The sequence below is a fragment of the Primulina eburnea genome, chromosome 3 (genome assembly GCF_022965805.1).
Source record: "Primulina eburnea isolate SZY01 chromosome 3, ASM2296580v1, whole genome shotgun sequence".
In the NCBI taxonomy this organism is placed as follows: domain Eukaryota; kingdom Viridiplantae; phylum Streptophyta; class Magnoliopsida; order Lamiales; family Gesneriaceae; genus Primulina; species Primulina eburnea.
This window is the reverse complement of record NC_133103.1, coordinates 1,905,977-1,925,632: the sequence shown is the minus strand read 5'-3', so window position 1 is coordinate 1,925,632 and position 19,656 is coordinate 1,905,977. Positions and strand designations below refer to the sequence as shown.

At 35.3% G+C, this 19,656-nt stretch overlaps 3 protein-coding genes across 7 annotated transcripts; 2 read left to right on the top strand and 1 right to left on the bottom strand.

The window, feature by feature from the left end:
• Positions 1 to 189: 189 nt before the first annotated feature.
• LOC140825213 (uncharacterized) lies at positions 190 to 7,433 on the top strand. Of its 2 annotated transcripts, XM_073186854.1 has the most exons (14): positions 190 to 567; positions 2,180 to 2,254; positions 2,379 to 2,486; positions 3,270 to 3,302; positions 3,402 to 3,491; positions 3,930 to 4,055; positions 4,174 to 4,317; positions 4,755 to 5,171; positions 5,256 to 5,390; positions 5,646 to 5,864; positions 5,955 to 6,230; positions 6,396 to 6,533; positions 6,626 to 6,931; positions 7,050 to 7,433. In XM_073186854.1, the coding sequence occupies exons 1-14, from the start codon at positions 379 to 381 to the stop codon at positions 7,266 to 7,268; spliced, it is 2,475 nt and encodes an 824-aa protein (XP_073042955.1). In that variant the 5' UTR covers positions 190 to 378; the 3' UTR covers positions 7,269 to 7,433. The 2 variants fall into 2 exon arrangements, with proteins under 2 accessions (XP_073042955.1, XP_073042956.1); XM_073186855.1 differs by lacking the exons at positions 190 to 567; positions 2,180 to 2,254 and having other exon boundaries at positions 2,380 to 2,486; positions 3,402 to 3,483.
• Positions 7,434 to 7,802: 369 nt separating this feature from the next.
• On the bottom strand, positions 7,803 to 10,854 carry LOC140825212 (uncharacterized). 4 transcript variants are annotated; one of them, XR_012116587.1, is made up of 6 exons: positions 10,430 to 10,852; positions 9,963 to 10,041; positions 9,624 to 9,692; positions 9,188 to 9,277; positions 8,256 to 8,427; positions 7,803 to 8,043 (listed from the first exon to the last, which is right to left on the bottom strand). XR_012116587.1 is itself a non-coding variant. In XM_073186852.1 (5 exons), the coding sequence occupies exons 1-5, from the start codon at positions 10,747 to 10,749 to the stop codon at positions 8,320 to 8,322; spliced, it is 666 nt and encodes a 221-aa protein (XP_073042953.1). In that variant the 5' UTR covers positions 10,750 to 10,854; the 3' UTR covers positions 8,047 to 8,319. The 4 variants fall into 4 exon arrangements, 2 of the variants coding, with proteins under 2 accessions (XP_073042953.1, XP_073042954.1); XR_012116588.1 differs by lacking the exon at positions 9,188 to 9,277 and having other exon boundaries at positions 10,430 to 10,844; XM_073186852.1 differs by lacking the exon at positions 7,803 to 8,043 and having other exon boundaries at positions 8,047 to 8,427; positions 10,430 to 10,854.
• Positions 10,855 to 13,060: 2,206 nt separating this feature from the next.
• LOC140825211 (uncharacterized) lies at positions 13,061 to 17,592 on the top strand. The gene is made up of 4 exons (XM_073186851.1): positions 13,061 to 13,680; positions 15,292 to 15,528; positions 15,602 to 15,819; positions 17,152 to 17,592. Exons 1-4 carry the CDS (start codon positions 13,432 to 13,434, stop codon positions 17,330 to 17,332), a joined length of 885 nt encoding a protein of 294 aa, XP_073042952.1. The 5' UTR covers positions 13,061 to 13,431; the 3' UTR covers positions 17,333 to 17,592.
• The last annotated feature ends 2,064 nt before the right edge of the window (positions 17,593 to 19,656 follow it).

The window sequence follows — 19,656 nt, the reverse complement described above, 5'->3', positions numbered from 1 at the left end:
ATAACTTGTACGAGATAATATCATATGTTAATTTTATAATGTATATATTTTATTTAAATTATTTATAAAAAAATATGAACATTATTTTGCGTGACACCGTTACCTTCTCCTTTTAATATATATGGAAAAATTAATCAAAAAATTGTCACTCAAATAAGGGATTTTTTGATAATTTGGAGTCCCTCTTTCTTCATGAAACGATTAAATCAATTATCACTTGCCATCCATCCTTATAGGCTCTAATTAATGATCGAAAGAAGTAAACTTTTCCTTCTTTAAGATCCAAGTCGGGTCTTCAAAAGTATGATCAATTCTCGAGAGACGATAAAAATTTAGCGATTTTTCCAGTTACTAGGATTTTTGAGTTATTATAAGCAGATGGGCGGAGTAAAAATGAGATCTTTTGGCTGGTTTGAGGCAGTGGAATTCTTGAACAAGAAGATGGATGAAAAGCCTCTGGTTCTGCTCATGGTTCCTTTGTTGCTTGTTGTTTGGGCATTTGAGAAGTTGCTTTTCTCTCTTTACACGTGGCTTGCTCTTGCTCTTGCTGTCTGGGCTACAATTCAGGTAATTCGTTTTTTGTTTGATTTTCAACGTAATATATGGTACTTGTTGTCGAGTTTTCGGAAGCAAATTTATTACATTTCAATACCCTGTTTCCGGAATTTCGGAAATGAAAAGATTTTAGTCAACCTTACAGTGCTGCCTGGTAGTATCTCAAGATCCATTTATCCAAATTGTTCACTTATGCTGAATGCGAAAATATTAAAGAGAAGAGTAAGAAGAAAAAAGATGGAATTTTATCCTCTTATCATGGTTTTCTTGATCCCTTTGTATTTTTTTTGAAATTTGATTTACATCGTGAGCTCATTTCTCATTTACTGACGAATAAGGGAATTAATATGGTAAGAATCTTCTCATCACGATGGGGCGCAAAAAAATTTACGGTGTTGACTACTCAATAGTCAATAGATCTAGTGGTGGAGGAACTTTACTGCTTAAAAAATTGTAGAAATTCAAAAAAGTCGCTATACCCACGCTGGATCAGCCCTTTCCTCATCAATGTAACCTCCTTCTGCATTGCCTTGCTTTAAAGCATACTTATGTTTGTTCTCTTTATGATGATCACCCCCACACAACAGAGACCTTGACATAAATGTGGTGGCCCTACTGTTGTTTCCGAATTCGTAGTACAAAAACTTGGCTGGTGTGAAAAATACGTTATTCCAAACTTCTTGGCAGTGTACATTTTAAATTGGTTTCTTATCATTCATATGCGAGCACCCCTGCCTAAATCTTGAAGCATACAGGAACTCTGTTACATGTCCCCACCTTGGCTTAACAATATGCGGATGGGCTAATAAGTTTTAGAGCTCTGGGGAACTAGTCTTTTGGGCTTAGGATTTCAAGCTTATAGAACACCGTTGTTGCTCTCACTGAATGTCCCCCGTGGAAGAGGCGACTTGAGAATGGGCTACCAGCTGTTGTGTAACTCGTGATCACATGGCAGGCTGGATTTGGGTATGTACGCTGAAATTTGATAGGTTATTGAACTCCGTCTAGAGTAGGCCACCTTGGAAATTGGCTTCTCAATGGTTGGGTAATGGTACATGTGTCATATTGACTCAATGATAAAATATTTAGCTGAAGAATAAATTTAAGAGACTCTTCTACATAAAAGGCTAGTTTTGTAGGTTTAGGCTCTCCACTTGGAGTCTTGGACTTATTGCCTGGCAAAATCAATAAGAATTGTGACATAAATTGTGAATGGTTAATTAGAGGAGATCCAGACTCTAGAACTGTCAGAATACGGGAGGGGAAATGTTTTAGAGGTGGAAAAGATGCTTCAGGAAGAAAGATTAATTTTTATGGATTGGGTCATGCTCTTTTTCATCTCCATTTAGCTCTATTCATAGAAAGTAAATCAAACAAAACAAATAATATTTCACAACAAACACCTTAATCGTAGCAAAGGAAGGTCAATAGAAGAATGCTTCGTAGATGCTGTACTAAGTTCACTGACCTTTATGAGTTATGAATATTGCGTTTTTAGAAGTAATACTAATTCCTCCGGAAATTTACGTGAATCACATGTAATGAAATGCATCAAGTGTTATTGAAGTAGATTTGCTTTGGGTGTCGAGCTGTTTCGCTTAGAGCTTTGTCTTGTCTTTTGCAGTATGAAAGCTATCAACGTCGAATATTAGAGGAAGACTTAAATAAGAAATGGGTGCAATTGACTTTGCAGACTTCGGTAACTATCTTCTCAACTTCCTTCTAAATTGTTTGTCTGCCTCTATGAACATCTAACTTTTATTCACATGCTTATTCACTTTTCCACCTTTGCATTGAGGCTTGCATTTTTTATATCTGTTCAGCCAGTAACACCTTTACAACAATGTGAATGGTTGAACAAGCTGTTGAATGATGTATGGTCGAACTATATCCACCCCAAGCTTTCTTCACGATTTTCATCTGTTATTGAGGTAAACTATTCTCGTGTTTCATAACAGTTAAGGCCACTGTCACTGCTTTTTTGAAAGCTCTAGAAGTTTCACACTCATATTCAATTCATATAATCTTTACCTGGCTGTGCTTTGATTAATCTTTTTTCCTTAGCTGTTTATGTGTTGACTTGTAATTGAACATATAATGTTGGTAGAGTTGAAATGCTATTTTATTTAATAACAAATATTGCTAAACGTGTCATGTTTTTCTTCTGATCAAACTTGCATTCTTTCTCCACCACAGTTTGTTCAATTATCTCGTTTGATCAACGAAAATTTCTTTTTGGTTTTGATTCCCTTTGATTAGGAGATATTCTTTCCCCATTCCTAAGTCTCCTTTGAGGTGTGAGGAAATTAGGTTAAGTTTGGTCGTGTTTGTGGTATTTCCGAAAAATATTTTCTGAAAATATATTACTGGGAAATGAATCGAGAAATGTGAAATGTGTTTGGTTGAACTTGTACTTTTGAAAGGAGATAATTCTATTGTGGATATCATGACATGTGAGAGAGAGTTAGATTATTGAGTTTTAAATATTATATTGTTATTATTTTAAATTTTAAAATATAATGAAAAGTTGAAGATATAAAATAATTATCGTATTAGGGATTTTGATAGTGAGTTAAAAATGTATTATTTGGAAAGAATTATAAACTGATGTGTATGTGTTTGTATTTCCGGGAAATGAAAATATCTGCCAGAAAGAAAAAACAGTGTCTTAGCTTGTCGATATTTGCATTTCCTAACCTCTATTAATTGTGCAGCGACGCTTGAAGCATCGAAAATCAAGGCTATTTGTGAGTTCTGATTTTCCATTTTCATTGCTCGAAGAACCTGTTGACCATGATATTATATTGTGCAAAATGACACCTGATAGCGTGCTTCTACATCTATAGGAAAAGATCGAGTTACAAGAATTTTCACTTGGTTCTTGTCCTCCAGTATTCGGACTAAATGGAATCCGATGGGCAACTTCAGGTGATCAGGTTTGATTTATTTTCAAGTTTCCATTCAATTTGATGAAAATTTGGAAGAAACAACAGGTTTTGTATATTATGAATCCATCATTTTTATATTTTGGTTTTTTATGTTACGTCTTCTTTCTTCGTGTTAAGTTTGTAACTTAGATTTACCACACAACCTCATCAAAAGTCCACAATAGGGGCAATCATGTATTCTTCATTTATAATATTTTCTAAAGTATGCTATGTTTTTTCTCGTCCTCAGCCCCTATTCTGTTACTGTATGTTTTGAAAATTGTATCTCACTTTAGTTTGCATTTTTCCTGTCAATAGTACAATAACTATTTTTCGACCTGGATAGTTCTACGTGATTTTTTGCAAATGATCCTCCATTCCTCCTCAATCCTTTTACTCTTTTTGATGAAAGAATTGAAGCATAACAGACACTTTCTTATGAAACAGCGAGTCATGCATTTGGGCTTCAACTGGGACACAAGTGATGTAAATATCTTGCTGTCTGCCAAGTTGGCAAAGCCACTTAAAGGAACAGCTCGAATAATCGTAAACAGCATCCACATCAAGGGTGATGTACGTGACAAATTTATCATCTTGTTTTCTTGTTGGTTACAAATGAAAGTTAATTTCAATGCAGGCCTTGTTCGTTCAGACGTTTTTCGCTTATTGTATTTTTACTTTGTATATGCAGCTTCTTTTGGTGCCCATTTTAGAAGGGAAAGCCATTGTATACTCATTTGTATCAACTCCTGATGTGAGAATAGGTGTTGCCTTTGGGAGTGGTGTAAGTCAGTCTCTACCAGCAACAGAGCTACCTGGCGTTTCTTCATGGCTGGTATGACTTTTACTTCTCATTTAATCGTGTCCTAGGTTGTCAGAATTAATAATCGTGTCCTAGCACGATACATCTCTACTTTATCCGGGAATATATTCCCAGAATTAATAAACAATAAACGAGGTGTACATATGGATGTTGCCGGGTATTGGGCAAAGGGTTCATGAATAATCACAAAAAAACCAACTCAATCAAGTATAATGGAGATTGTGCAGCAAGATTGAACTTGTGTCCTATTGGCTATGGTATCATGTGAGAAACCACTTTTTACAAGCTGATGTGTGATTGCCCGAAACTTTATATCTTGACAACTTTTGCTGTTATGATGTGGTTTAGAACTTTTAAATTTCGTCTCAGTCCCACTTATCATAGCAACACTTATTTTTTTCTTACATCCTTTCTCTGCCCACCAGTTAGTCGTGTTGTTTATTTTACAGATTAAAACTGCTACAGATACATTGAATAAACGGATGGTTGAACCTCGACGTCAATGTCTTGCTTTGGCAGCCGTAGATTTACATAAGAAAGCAGTTGGCGGTGTATTATATGTTACAGTGGTCTCTGCAGCCAAACTTTCTAGAAGTAATTGGAGGAGCAATCCTTCCACAAAACAAATAAGCTCTTCGATAGATGCTTATGTGGAGGATCGATCCAACAAAGAGCTTGAGACGTTTATTGAGATTGAACTGGATGAATTAACAAGGAAAACGGATAAGAGAGCTGGATCTAATCCTATGTGGGGATCCACGTTTAACCTGATTCTACATGATAATGCAGGAGTCGTTAAATTCAACCTTTACGAATGCACTCCAGGAGGTGTAAAATATGACTATCTTACAAGCTGCGAAGTAAAGGTATAATTTATCTTGAATCTATTGCTGATTTCTCTTGGTGGGGCAACTCTTTTTATACGAGCTTTTTTCTACCAATCAATGCAGATGAGATATGTGCCAGACGATTCGACTATCTTTTGGGCCATTGGTTCTGATTCCTCTGTGATTGCCAAGCAAGCTGAGTTTTGTGGAAAAGAAATCCAAATGACGGTTCCATTTGAGGGTGGTAAGATTGGAGAAGTATGTTTCAATCACATTTTCTTGCCTTCCAGTCACTTTTTAATTCTGTCATATAAATCGTGGTTTCTTGGCTCCTATTCAACTGTTTCTTTCTTGTGCCTCCCGTTTTCCCTTAATTAGTAGCAAATACTAAGGCGATACTTCGCTAGGCTTCTATTCAACTGTTTCTTTGTTTCTTGTGCATCCCGTTTTCCCTTAATCAGTAGCAAATACTAACGTGATACTTCGCTAACGATATTCTAAACCACCTTGCAGTTGACAGTGAAGATGGTACTTAAAGAGTGGCAATTTTCTGATGGCTCACATAGCATGTCTAGTCTCAGCTCAAGCTCTCATCACCCACCATATAGGACTCCAAATTATTTTTACAAAACTGGGAAGAAAATTTACATCACCGTCCTTGAGGGCAAGGACCTTGTTGTGAAGGACAAAATTGGGAAATCTGACCCTTATGTTAAATTGCAGTATGGGAAGGTAATTTAGAGATGAATGTTTAACCTCGATTAAGTAAGTGTGTGCATAGTTAATATGGATATTTTTAACGTAATGAATTATGATATCTAGGCTACTCAAAGAACAAGATCTGTCTCGCACACTTCCAACCCAATTTGGAATCAGAAATTTGAGTTCGATGAGTTAGTAGGTGGAGAGTATCTGAAAATTAAATGCTATACTGAAGAGACATTCAGTGATGAGAGCATTGGTAGTGCTCGGGTGAACTTGGAAGGACTTATAGAAGGGTGTACAAGAGACGTGTGTATACCCCTTGAGAAAGTCAAATCGGGAGAGCTACAGCTTCAGATAGAGGCAGTGAAAGTTGACGATAATGAAAATTCCAAGGTAATTGCGTGCATTGAAAGCTTAATCCATCCAGTGTTATGGCCATTATTGTTATTCAAAGATCGAGAAGTTGTCAAAACTACCTTCTCGACCAGTGAGCTGATTAGCAGGCCATTGATTCTGCTGGAATTTTGAGTTGAACCGTATTTTCTTGATATTCTTCAGGGTTCACATGCAACTTTAGCCAATGGTTTGATCGAACTGGTTCTGATTGAAGCAAGAGATCTTGTCGCCGCCGATCTCCGAGGAACTAGTGATCCCTACGTGAAGGTTCACTACGGGAACATGAAAAGACGTACTAAGGTTCCAGTTGTGCTTTTATTTTCAGATATCTCGTCTTCTCGTGAAAGGCTTACTCTTAATTTCATACTCTTTGACATTTCTCTTTTTTGCAGGTTATGTACAAAACACTGAATCCAAAATGGCATCAGACGTTCGAATTCCCAGATGATGGTAGCCCCCTCGTGTTGCATGTGAAAGATCATAATACACTTTTACCAAGATCCAGTATAGGAGATTGTGTGGTCGAATACCAGATGTTGTCTCCCAACCAGGTGGTTGAAAAATGGATACCGCTTCAAGGAGTTAAACGGGGAGAAATCCACGTTCAAATTATAAGAAAATTACTCGAATTAGAAAAGAAATCAAGCATTGATTCTGAGCTGTCGCCAACTAAGCTGCACCGTCAAATTTCCAAGCAGGTCGAAGCCATTACAACTTCATCTCCCACTTTCGTCCATTTTCTTGTCGTGTTTCATGTCAAAAACTTAGGAGAGTCACTTCCATTAAAAACTTAGCATGTTTCTTGGATGTGACCAGATAAAACAAATGATGATCAAGATCCAATCTCTGATTGATGATAACGATCTCGAAGGAGTATCCAAATTGTTGAGTGAGCTTGAAACTCTTCATGATACTCAAGAAGAGTACATGGTTCAACTGGAGTCGGAGCAAACGACACTGATCGGGAAGGTCGAGGAGCTTGGAATAGAAATTTTTAACTCATCCCCGTCATTGAGAAGAGCTACCCTTCCGTAGAACTGGAATGTCATCCACTCGATTTATTAATTGATAGCTAGTCAATATAGTAAAAAGATGTATACGTATTGTTGTGGAAGTATATGAAATGTTGATAAGAACCTTGTAAAAAAAACAGATCTTTCTTACACAAATGTGTAAAATATATAAACTTTCATTTGTTTTTCCTCATTTTTTTAATGAGGGATAACAAAAGAGGAAATCTCAGTTACCGGCTGGTAGAACTTGTATCCACATTATTTAATTTGTTTTTGCACATTTTTTTAAAAGAAGTAGATATTTTACCAAATTCCAAAAGAGGCATCACTAATCAAATTCTTTATAACCGTCTTCTTTTCAACAGAATTCCGTGATAAAAATAATTATTCATCAATAATCAGCTCTACATTCTTAAACTAAAGAGAAAAACTTAATATACCAAATTTATGGTGAATTGCATGGTGACCCCCTAACATTTTTCCAAGAATAATATTGAATTTGTTGCGTAAAATTACATGGAATTAGCATGTAAAAATGTCCATCTTCGCCTGTTTCGAGTTAATCCGAAAAAAAACTATTTATGATAAATAGTTGGGGATCACAACTTAATACATCTGTCAAACTAATAAATGTTACAGTGAATTTTTTTTTTCAAAGATTATAATAAAAATAGACTTGATTGGCCAATTCACCAGCAACCATTGTTGCGGAGGAACCCCGTTTCTGTGAATACAGCTTCCATCCCATTGGCTTACGAAAGGCAAAAAAATTTCCGGTCTCTTCAAGATATAGCTTCCTAGAAATGGAAATCACTGTCATGTATCTTCCAAAAAAACGCAGAAAAAAAGAAACTATCTTCACAACCTAACGATTAAAGAGTAACAAGATTCTGAATGACATGCCAGCTAGTGTCGAGTTCTGGCTTTACATTCATTATGACATAAGAAAAGTAGTCGATTAGTTTCATACAACCCTGCATATCAGCTGTCATCCAAAGAAAGGAATTACCATTGAGACTCCAAGATCGGAATAATGGATCTGCGGTTGCATCTGTGAGTAGAGATTACTGGTTTCAGGAGTTCTTGGAGCGTTCTTGTGACGAGATGTAAATTCTGTATGCAGCAATGGACATTGTCACATTACCAATAACAGTCAAAGCCGCTTGAAGCGCCACCAACATCTATAAAACATAGAAGAGATTTCACAATTTTAAGTGCCCGTTGAAGAAAAAGGATTTCATGGAGATAAGAACATGGTATATAAACATCCAGCAACAAAAGTAAAAGTGCCTAGAATGCAGAGTCCTAATCACGTCTTAAGTATTTTGCTAATTAACTAGATTCTAAACAAGCGACTGTCTCCAACTATCAACCACTGAGTCAACCAAATGAAACAAGGATTGGAGATGTTTGAGGGAATGCACAGTATAAGTGTTTAATTGTGCTCGTTGGTAAGTGATACATTTTGTGCATCCTCCCATGACACACATTGTTAGGTAATAATATGATTCATTGGGTATCATTTACTAAATATAGTAAGAATTGTTTTTAAAGTAATTGATTACCTCCATGAATTTTAATAATATTTTGTTCTTCCAATGCATATAAGTTCCGGCAGAACATGGAACCCCTACGTCATTTATCATCAAGTGTGGCAAACTTTACTAGATACTAGATCAATGACATTAATGACTAAACCATGAAGAATATTAGTTGTGGAAATGCTCCTAGGGACATTATGTCAGCACAAACTTTTAAGCTTCTCGAGATTCCTAAACTAGGTCCTGAAGCCTTTAAGCACTGTCAAGATCTAAAAAATCTAATCGATTGGCTACCCAGCCAAAATCTTGAACAGATTATTCAGGAATCATTGTAAGAAAATTTATGCTATTTTAGAATGTTGGGTGCAATAATTGTCCTTGCTTGGTAGAGCGATCGAACCGTGGTACTTGAGTTGCTGTGCAATTTAAAGATTTGAGTTGCACCATTACCACCAGCTATAACTTTTGGTAAAGCCGTAAGCACTCGATCCTACAAAGAAGTCTAGCAATGTGACCAACAATTGAAAACAAATCTGTTTCATTCATGATCCTCATATACTTTAACCAAACGAGAAGAGAAGAAATTCCTTAGAATCTTCATTTTCCAGATGTTAAAAAGAAATTGCTCTAAAGTTCATTCTTAAATACGGTAAATCTTTAAGCTCTGGTATAAATCTAACTCTTGTGAACATCACCGAAATGATCTTTAGCCTCTACTATTTTTGTAACTCCATTACTTCATTCTTTCTCACGAGCAACTAACAAGTATAAACCTACATTCAGCAAACTTGATCCCAACAATGTACCTTTTTTTAAGCCCAATGAAAAGATTTTACCTCAAGTGACTCTGAGTTATAAAAGAAATGCCATGTACAGGCGCAGAAGGCACCACCCAAAAGGGGTACCTAACAAAATAGGTAGAATGCATGTCAAAATCTGTAATAACGAACTTCAAAAATCACCCACAACCAAACACATTGCAAGGTAAGCCTACTGATTTAACCAAAAACAATTTTTTTCTTGGAGGACAACAAAAACTATTTATCTTTATGAGAAAATCGAACTTCGCTGCTTCAAATTTAAATCTGAGGCACAAAATACATTCAAAGATGTACTAGTGCATGAATCTCCACACAAACACGATCAAATACACAAGAAAAGGAAGCATGATTCACCATTCCCCAAGAGAGACCCTTCCAAGATTCAAACCCAGATTTCTCCCCGTATTGCCATACCAAAGCCATCGCAATGACCCTTTATTGAAAATAAACCAAGTCATATGGTAAACAGAATCAAGACAGCACAGAAAGTCAGAAACGCTTCAAGTACGGCCAGCATTATAAAATATGGGTCTATGCATTAGCATCGTGCAAATTTTACTTTCGCTAGCTAATTTCTTGCCGCCAAATAAAGTTGTTAGGCCAATAGCTCAAAATAAGAGTTCAAACCAAAAACGAAGCTTTCTAGGTGGGCGAGACCCTCGAGCTCAATAGCCACTACAAATTTTATTATGGACCCGGTGAGAACTAAAAGAAATCTCAAGCTTATTAGCCAGCCCACATTTTGTATTAGAGCCAAGGCGAGATGCGTAACCCGAGGTAAATGTTAAAAATTGATTCTTTATACACTGAAACATCATTACCATTCAGCAACACTGGAAACATGAATAGCCCAGGTGGGCAAAGAGAGAGCATTGGAAGGTTCACTAAAAAATGGAGACTCCACGGCATTCGAGGGTCCCACGAGGGAAGTCAAAGCAATTCCAGCAGCTCCTATCCAAAGGGCATTGGCTTTCGGGCTCTGTTGAAAGTGCGCACAAATGGGACTTCCAGTTGTATGTTGAGATCTTTTGACAGCAAAATTGTCAAATTTCGCTGAAATTACATGTGAAGGGAGGTGGGCTTGCTTGAATTGTTGGAAGATGATCGGTTTTGGAAGACAAAGACAGCCTAGAATTTCCATTTTCCTTTCGGTTTAGAGGCTTTCAAAAGTGTGAACGAGCACCATATACTGAAACGATAGGCGATGAAGACTGAAAAGCGAAAGAGGGACTGTTTTTGAAAGTAGTAAGGGAAATTTACCAATTTGGTTGAAGTTGAAGGACCTTTTAATAAAAATACGACCAAAGGTTCCTAACCCGAACCATTATATCGATATTGAATTTAGTATGTCATAAGATAAAGTGTATTCAAATATTATTTTTTAAAAAAAATTGATCAAATTTATTCAGCTTTTTTATATATAAATATAAATAAAATTATTAAAATTAAGAAATGCAATATACCATTTTGTTTTTGCTATTATCAAAAAATATGTTGGAATCGCTTCTTTAGAAGGGAGAACAATTGTGTAAAACTACTTTGTCTTGCCAAGAAAGCTTATTATGTCCCCTCTATCTTCAAAAAATAGAGTAGATAATATAAATTTGATTTTTTTTAAAAAAAGTAATTTTATTATTTAATAAATAAATGAATAAATACATGCATCAAATCATATTATATACAAATACATTTTGCAAAACCAGACAAAAGAAAGGTCCGAGAACCCCAAGTTTAGCATGAAAAGTGATCTTGGTGGGACAATAATAGTTGATGAGAAATGTACATCATTCAAAGGTAAGATCAAAATAAGATGTGATATGTTATCATATATTTATTAACGTGGTTGACTCTATTCATATTTACAAAAAAAAATTTGTTTACTCTATCGAATTATATATCCGTAATATAACATTTGTATTATATAATTTTTTTTTAAAAAAAACAAAATGGATTTGATCAGTAATAAAATATAGAGTGAGTCATAATCTGTGAGACGAGTCAATCCTACCGATATTCACAATAAAAAAGTAGTATTTTTTCATGGATAACCCAGATAAGATATATGTCTCAAAAATATGATCCGTAAAACTATCTGTTTCACACACGTTTTTTTCTAAAATATAAAACGTCAAACCAAATAGAAGGGTTTTTGTCTAAAATATAAAACGCCAAACCAAATAGAAGGGTTTTTGTCGAAGGGACGTGAAAGTCTTCACTCAATTCCAAGCGTGACCGTGAAGAGTATACATCAAAAAGCCGAAGTATGTCCTTCATCCCCTTCCCACACGTGTCTGTATTGGGTGATTGTGTCGTGCATGTGGTCGATTTTTCAAATAAAAAAAGAATATTCTTTGAAAATACCCTTGCACAATTCAATCAAAATCGCAATAATATAAACAATTTACAAAAGTTGTGGAACTTTCGTTTTAAGCCATATCATATTTATCCTACAATTGTTTTTTTAATTTTAAAAAACCATAGTCTAAATAGAGATAAATTCATTGTGGTGACATTTTATATTATCGAATGATATATGCAATTCACCATAAATTCTTTCCAGTTCATTATTTTGTCTTTCGGAGGCAAAATAATAATTGCAAAGCATTGTTTTCGGTAAATGTTTGAATTGGTAAAATAAGTGAATATTTAATATTCATGAGATCGAGTCGGATCCTCCTATCAATATTTTATCCGACGAGTATCTCATACAAAACTTGTCTGATATATTTTATCGTAAATTGTAGACTAATACATTAATCCAATAGTTCACGCAATGGACATTAAATTATAATTAATATGAATTTCATGGTTATAAAAAAATAATGACAATAATAAGGAAAATATTATATCATAAGCAAGGAATCTTGACTTTAACAGCTACCAATGCAACTTCTAAATTCAAGTCTTTTTCCAACGGTGTCAATCTTTATGATAGAGGGATACTATGTATATAAATTTTGTTTATATGGAAACCAAAATATGTATTAATTTAATATATTATAAAATTTCCCAAATTTCATCAATTCAATTGTTCTATTTGAGGTTACTATTTAAACATTGATGATAAATCCTACTTACATAAATGAGATCTTGATTTCTATCAAAACCCATTATGTTTTTGTCTGAAATCTCATTGAAAAATACTAAAAACTGAGTATAAGAACGACACGAGAATATTTGTTCAAGTATCGTCTCATTTTCTCTCATAAAAAATATCCTAAATTTGTTTTTGAAAAATTAAAACTATGTCTATTGGTTAGTCTAAATAACTAATTTTATCTATGAATATATGAAGCAATTTCTTATTAAATATCTAGTTTGATTTGTATATTTATCAGTGTTTTTTAAATGAAATTAGGGATGTTATATTCGATTTTCCATTATATTGTATTATATATATTATTAACTAAATTGAAATAATTTTAATTTCTTGAATATCAAATGCTTTCCTTTATTTCCCATCTTCCCATGTTCTCTTTTTTTCTCTTGTATTGTATAACCGACGAGGGGAATATAGCTCTCCGCAAAACGTAATTCCCCATTTTCCGGAACAATTCTCTTTTAATCTACGTTTCTCCTCTCTTCCACCTCCGTTACCGCCCGAAGAATCCTTTCTGTATTGTTATTTATTGACAAGAATTTTTGAACAGAGCGAACGGATATATTTGACCGTTGCTGATAGACCCGGAAACCCCTCAAATTGTTGGTTTTTGGGGGGTGGTTGGCGGGCGGGGACCCAATTCGTGTGATTTCTTCGTTATTGGAGGATTGTCGAATTGGGTCTTTTTCTTTTTTTGATCAGAAAATCGATTTCCGGGGTGTGATGACGTACAATGTCGTAGCCGAGGAGGATCCGAGGCTTGCAGGGGATTACGCGAAATTAGAGGAGGGTAGTGGTGACGCGGTGACGATATGCGAGACGGAAACATCGTCATCTTGCGGTGGTGGTGGAGGCGGTGGAGGGTGGTGGTGGTCTTTGTGGTGGTGGGCCAAGCTGGTGCTGGTGGTGTTGTTTGTTAGCCTGTTGGGTGCGGTTTTCTTCAAATGGGTCGGACCATTTTTCATGGATAAGGTTGACTTTCCTGGGAATTACACAAGAATGTCTTTTATCTAAACACTCACAACACTCACTCATATAAATTCTCCGTGAATACGTGCGATCATGCTTATTATTTTTCTCGTTCAGGCATTTCAAGATGTTAGATGCTTATTTTTGTGATTTTTTGTGTATTTTATGTTGATTCTTAATCGAATGAGGCGGATCGCTGAACTTTATATGCAGCTGTAGTCGTGACAACGTCTTGTACCTACTCTTCAGATTCCCCAATTTAGTAGTTTCTTATTTAATGATAATGGAGTTGTTGGTTTGTGGTATAATCTAGCTTGTCCCTGTAGTAGAATGACATCTATCCATCTACCCAGCATTTTTCAAAATCTTTTGTCCTCGATTTTACGTAGTGGAGATGGAGCTAGCATTTCGAGATTGGGGATGAACTGACACCATTTTCTACATGATTCCAAAGTGAATGAAAATGCAAGATGCAGTCGTTAAATTTCAAAAACAAGTTAAGCATTAAACTTTTAGATGAATGTCTTTGCTTATGACATTCTTGCTATAACATTATTGATATGCGCAGAAGAACTTCTTAACATATATTTTGTATGATCCTGAACGTTGCATTATGTTCTCATCACATTGATGCCTGATGGTGCCTTCAAATTTTTTGCATGTATTGAATTGTCTTACTTGGCTATTGTGGCTCATTGAAGAACTTTTTCAACTATTGAAGTCTTTCTGTAGTGGAGCTTTTTTCCCTTGCATTTCAGTTTTGAACACCGCCAAAAAACTTTTAGGTTTTATATGCTGATTATGTTATTGTTTAGCTGAAAATGAAATGATGATGGGAGGGAATTTTTGATCTTATGAAATTTGGATGTTGGGGTGTTTTGGACTTACAATTGATATCATATCCAAATTTATGTGTTCAATTCCTACTACTCGCAAGTTAACGCTGTTTAAAGTAAACAGCGGATTGGTTTATCACTATCGCTACTTGCTGTTATAGCTTTTGGTGAAGTGATATGAGTTTGATTTAACGTTGTTTGGACTGTATTGACCTGTAATTCTTGCATTTCTTGGTTTTCTTCCTTTTTAATTTAATCCTTGCCTCAATCCAGCTTGTAATTGCCACTTTGCTCTTTGAGACAAGTTTTGAACACGCCCTTTTTGCTCGTTTAAATTAGCTTCCAACGGGAAAAATACAAATGCCAGTATTTTGCCTCTGGGTGGGGGTTGAGTGGGCACATAGTGTTTTTTTACGAATTTTGCTCTACCAGTATGGGTCCTTTGTAACAAACAATTTACACTGATATAAATTCCAGTATTATTCCTAAAAAAATCCAAAATTTCAAAATCTCAAAAGCTTCTTTCAGGAGGTGGTGATTGGCGGCAACTAAGCCCACTAGCTGCCCTTGTTCTCTTGCATTTAGAAAGCATTTTTACAGATTATTTATGAGGTTACATTGTCTTCCTTTGTTCAGCATCTTGCATCATGATAAACGTTGTTTAGCATGTGCGATTTCAGTTCGTAACATATAATCATTTTATTCTCTCATTGCGTCTCTTGACCATTTTCATTCTAGAATCTAGCATTGCATAATTGTTTGATGTGCTTTTTTTTAGGAAATCATACCCATCATAAATTGGGAGAGGGAAACATTCAGTACCAGAACACTAGCACTTGTTGTATTTGGTTCTCTGGCAATATTTCCATCTATTCTTTTACCTTCTACCCCATCCATGTGGGTGGCCGGAATCACTTTTGGTTATGGTTACGGATTTTTGCTTATCATGGGAGCAGTGATCATTGGAGTCTCTCTGCCGTATTTCCTTGGGTCACTTTTCTATCGTAAAATCCAAGTACGTATGTTTGCATATCCTTTCTGTTTCATGAAATTTTACCCAACATTGTTCGTAAGTTTCTTTACTACAGGTGTGGCTAGAAAGACATCCCAAAAAAGCTTCTATCATAAGACTAGCAGGTGAAGGAAATTGGTTTAGTCAGTTCCGAGCCGTCGCGCTGGTTAGGATTTCTCCTTTTCCATATGTAGTGTACAACTACTGTGCTGTTGCTACAGATGTCAAGTACTGTCCTTATTTGTTGGGGACACTGACAGGAATGGTGCCCGAAGTATTTGTCGCACTTTACACGTAAGAACTCTCTCTCTCTCTCTCTCTCTCTCTCTAATTTCTTGCTAGAAGAAATTTGATAATTCCTGTAGTTGACTCACAAACCTGTTTTTAAATTTGAATGCATTACTTTCGGTATGGTGTTCACCTGTAGTAACTTCCGGCTAGAGAATTTCAATCTTAGGTATATTGTTTTATGGTAACAAAGCATTCCACTTTGTTCATTTAATGAATGCGTCGAATCTTTTTGTGTGAACTTGCATTCAGAAAGTTAAAATTCACATCTAGATTGTTTTAGCACATATCCAACACGCAGGAGATGCATTGATATACTTTTGGAATTTGGACTAGTGAACATACTGCATGACTATCTCCGTAGGAATTGTTGAGATTTCTTGCCAAAGGTAGTGAAACTGCTTGTTATGAAGTTGTATATGTGGCCCATCAGTTTCCCACCGCTTAATTTATTTGTATATTTTGTGGGTGTGTTGTGTATATATCGGACAGAGCTTATTCTTATGTTGATTTTTTCTTCTGTTCTACTTTTCTTTGTTCTTGGCATCTTCTTGTTTGATGGAATACATCAAAGAAATTAAATGTATTTTGAAGCATGATTTATGAGGTTGGTCTGTGTTATCTCACTGATCTGTTATATATCAGCTTCAGCTTGCCAGATTTCTTCTTCAGCAGAGTCAGAGTGGATAAAAGAACCTTGAGGAAACATTTTATTAATCTTGGGTTTCTAATTGGTCATCTTTTAATAAAAAGACATTATAAAAAGCAATTTTAATGTTCAGATAATATTTAGTAAAAATGAATTTGTTTCAAGGAGAAGTAGAAAGTAGAAACAGAAGGCCAGAAACTAGGGTATTTTATTTTTTAACCTCCGGTCAACTATTTTTTTAAGAAAATGACCTCAAGTATAATTCAAGTACACTTGAGGAGGTCCATTTTCTTAAAAAAAGAGTTGACCGAGGTTATTTAACAAATTTCCACATTTTCTGGTTTCTGGAAAAGTCCTTTCTCGAGTATTTTTAAAACACCTTTTCCATTTCATCACTAGTTTGTTTGGAAACCGTGCTTTTATTTTTTTTTTCAAAATGAAATCTTATCGATTTATTGGATTGCAAACACCCTTACCCTAAAAAACGGAGATAAATTACCTAGACGTGCTAAACTAATACAATCCTTATCCATCCATCTTCAGATCATGGTCTCTTTCGTGCTCGTATAGCTTCTTTTATGTGATTATACACACTTGTTATGAGTCTCAAACTTGTGCCTCTGTTTATTTTTTCTGGTATATCGAACTTCCTGTACACTAATGGGGTGTTTGTTTTGTTCAACTTGCAGTGGCATACTTATAAAAACTTTAGCTGATGCTTCACACAATCACCGCACACTGTCGGCTCCTCAAATAATCTTCAATGTCTTTGGCTTTTGCACGACTGTGGCTGCAACAGTTATAGTCACCATATATGCTAAAAGGCGACTCCGGGAACTGCAGAAGGAAGAGGAGCTACAGCTGCAGTGATCTTTCGAAATTTCCGGCTTAAGCGGATCAAGCTCTCGATGGGAACCGGTCCCCAAGAAGATGAGCTTGCGTGTGTATATTTTAAAATATGAAGAACGTCCATCTTGAAACGGGTTTTACTAAACGGCTGACGAAAAATCCCGTGTAATGAATTTTTAATGTTCTTACCTATGTTTTCCATCTTTCATGATGAATATGATGTCACGTTCCAAAATCTGGGTGGATATTTTTTCTTTAAAAAAAAAACACAATTTGATAGGTAGTTTTATTTGCCATTTTTTTAAATCTTTTGTCACTGTGTTCGTTATCACAACTTTGGTTGGATAGTTGCTGTAGTAAGTTTTGAGTACATTTTGAAGATGGCGTATTATACACAAAATAAGATGTCATAATCTCCTAAAATAATAATAATAAAAGGTAATAATTTGAAGTAACCGAAAAATAAAATTGAGAAAGAAAAAAATCCGATTTTGGTATTCGGCCGGAGCGTAAAATGGATGAGTGGAGGTTCTGCAATTTTTAAGGATATTACGAGAGTATGTTTTATTTGAATTTTGTACTTTCAAGGGTCTTATCTAGTAACATATTTACTTATAAAATGTGTTACACATCAATCAAATCATGAACGAAAATACAATATTACCTTTAATATATTTACTTTATTCATATGATATAATTATCAAAAAGTAAAACTATAGTTGACTTACTAATCTCACATTTAATTGAACAAACCAAATAATAATTATTAATTTATTATTATTCAACATCCTACTCATATAATTTAATAATTGCAACATTATCCTGTCAAATCTTATCAACCCAATTAAATAAAGCTGTACAAATGTTTTTTTTTTTCCAAATAAAATAAAAAATAAATAAACTAGAGTTATCAGTAAAGTCAAATTTCAGTTTTGCAATATGATAAGAGTAACAGTAAAACCAGCCATAGCCCTTCGTGCAACTGTTGCAAACCGTTTACAAACTCAACATACATATTTTCGTGCCTTTCTTTACTAAGGCTGATTGTTTGTGAAACAGACGAAAATCTTGCTAGTTTCTTGGCAGCAGACATCACATTCTCAAAGTGGGAAGAGAAAGGTCAGTTCGACATATCGTATACTATGGGAACTCGTTTTTTATAATATTCATCAGTATCAGCGATTTTTGATATGTTTACATACTCTTCGCTCCCGTGTGTTGATCCAACTAACATTTCATTGGAGATGATATGGATATTCTTTTCTGTGGCGAATACGAGGAGGTCGTGAAGTGTTTCTCAGACTGTATCAGGATTTGATGGGTAGGATATTATCATCCCGTAAACTTTGACACTGCGTTTCTTTGCTCGGTTGAGTGCTCGATCAAGAGCAGTAATGCTTAATTGAAGCCGTCTAGACTTCGGCATGTTACATCACCGTCAAAGCTGCATTATGCCAAAAAAATATAAGGTGACAGGACTTACTCGGGTGACTTTCGAGATCAGTCGAGAGCAAATTAAAGCCTGCCACTGCCTGCATATTAAAGCATTAGCGCAGCATTGTGGCAGCCTATGGGAAAAGTTCTTCAAATTTAACTTGATCAAAACATATCAATTTAAAGAAAACAATTGTGAGAGCATAAACATGAGAGGAGAGCTTAAATCCAAAAAGGCTAGCCTACTAGGTGGGAAAGTCACCCAAGCTTATTAGCCACTCAACAGTTTCTCCAGTAATTGATGAGCCACATAACTTCGCTCACCCCTTGAAAGTTGATATCTACAGAAGCCGGTTATAACTGGCTTTCACACGGTTTTCACACAGTTTCCAAACCACGTAGCTTAACCCAATTTATATGTTATCAATACTGGCGTGATGGTATCTATCCTACCCACATCATCTCTTCTGCGAGTCAATTCTCGACACAAATAAGAATGTTGCACACCTAGATATCTAGATTATACAACTAGCGTACTATGAGGCCTATCACTGTATATCGGATACAACTGAGGTAACATGATCTATATATAAAGTTAGATGCACACACTAGATCTCTGCAGAATATAACTAAACTGCAGGAAAATTACGTACCACTTTCAAATCCCACAGCCCATCAAATGACTGATATGTAGCGATCATAGTTATGCTCAAGTCCCGGCCAAGAATCAGTTCCTTCTCATATTTGTACAAAAAATTTTACATCATAAAAAATTCTATACAAAAATTCAATTTATCAAAATCTCATGATACACCGAATATACCACGATATAATAGTAAAATATCACGAAATAATAGCAAAATCTTACGATATAATTGATCTAAATATCACTTTACGTTGTACCTTAACAT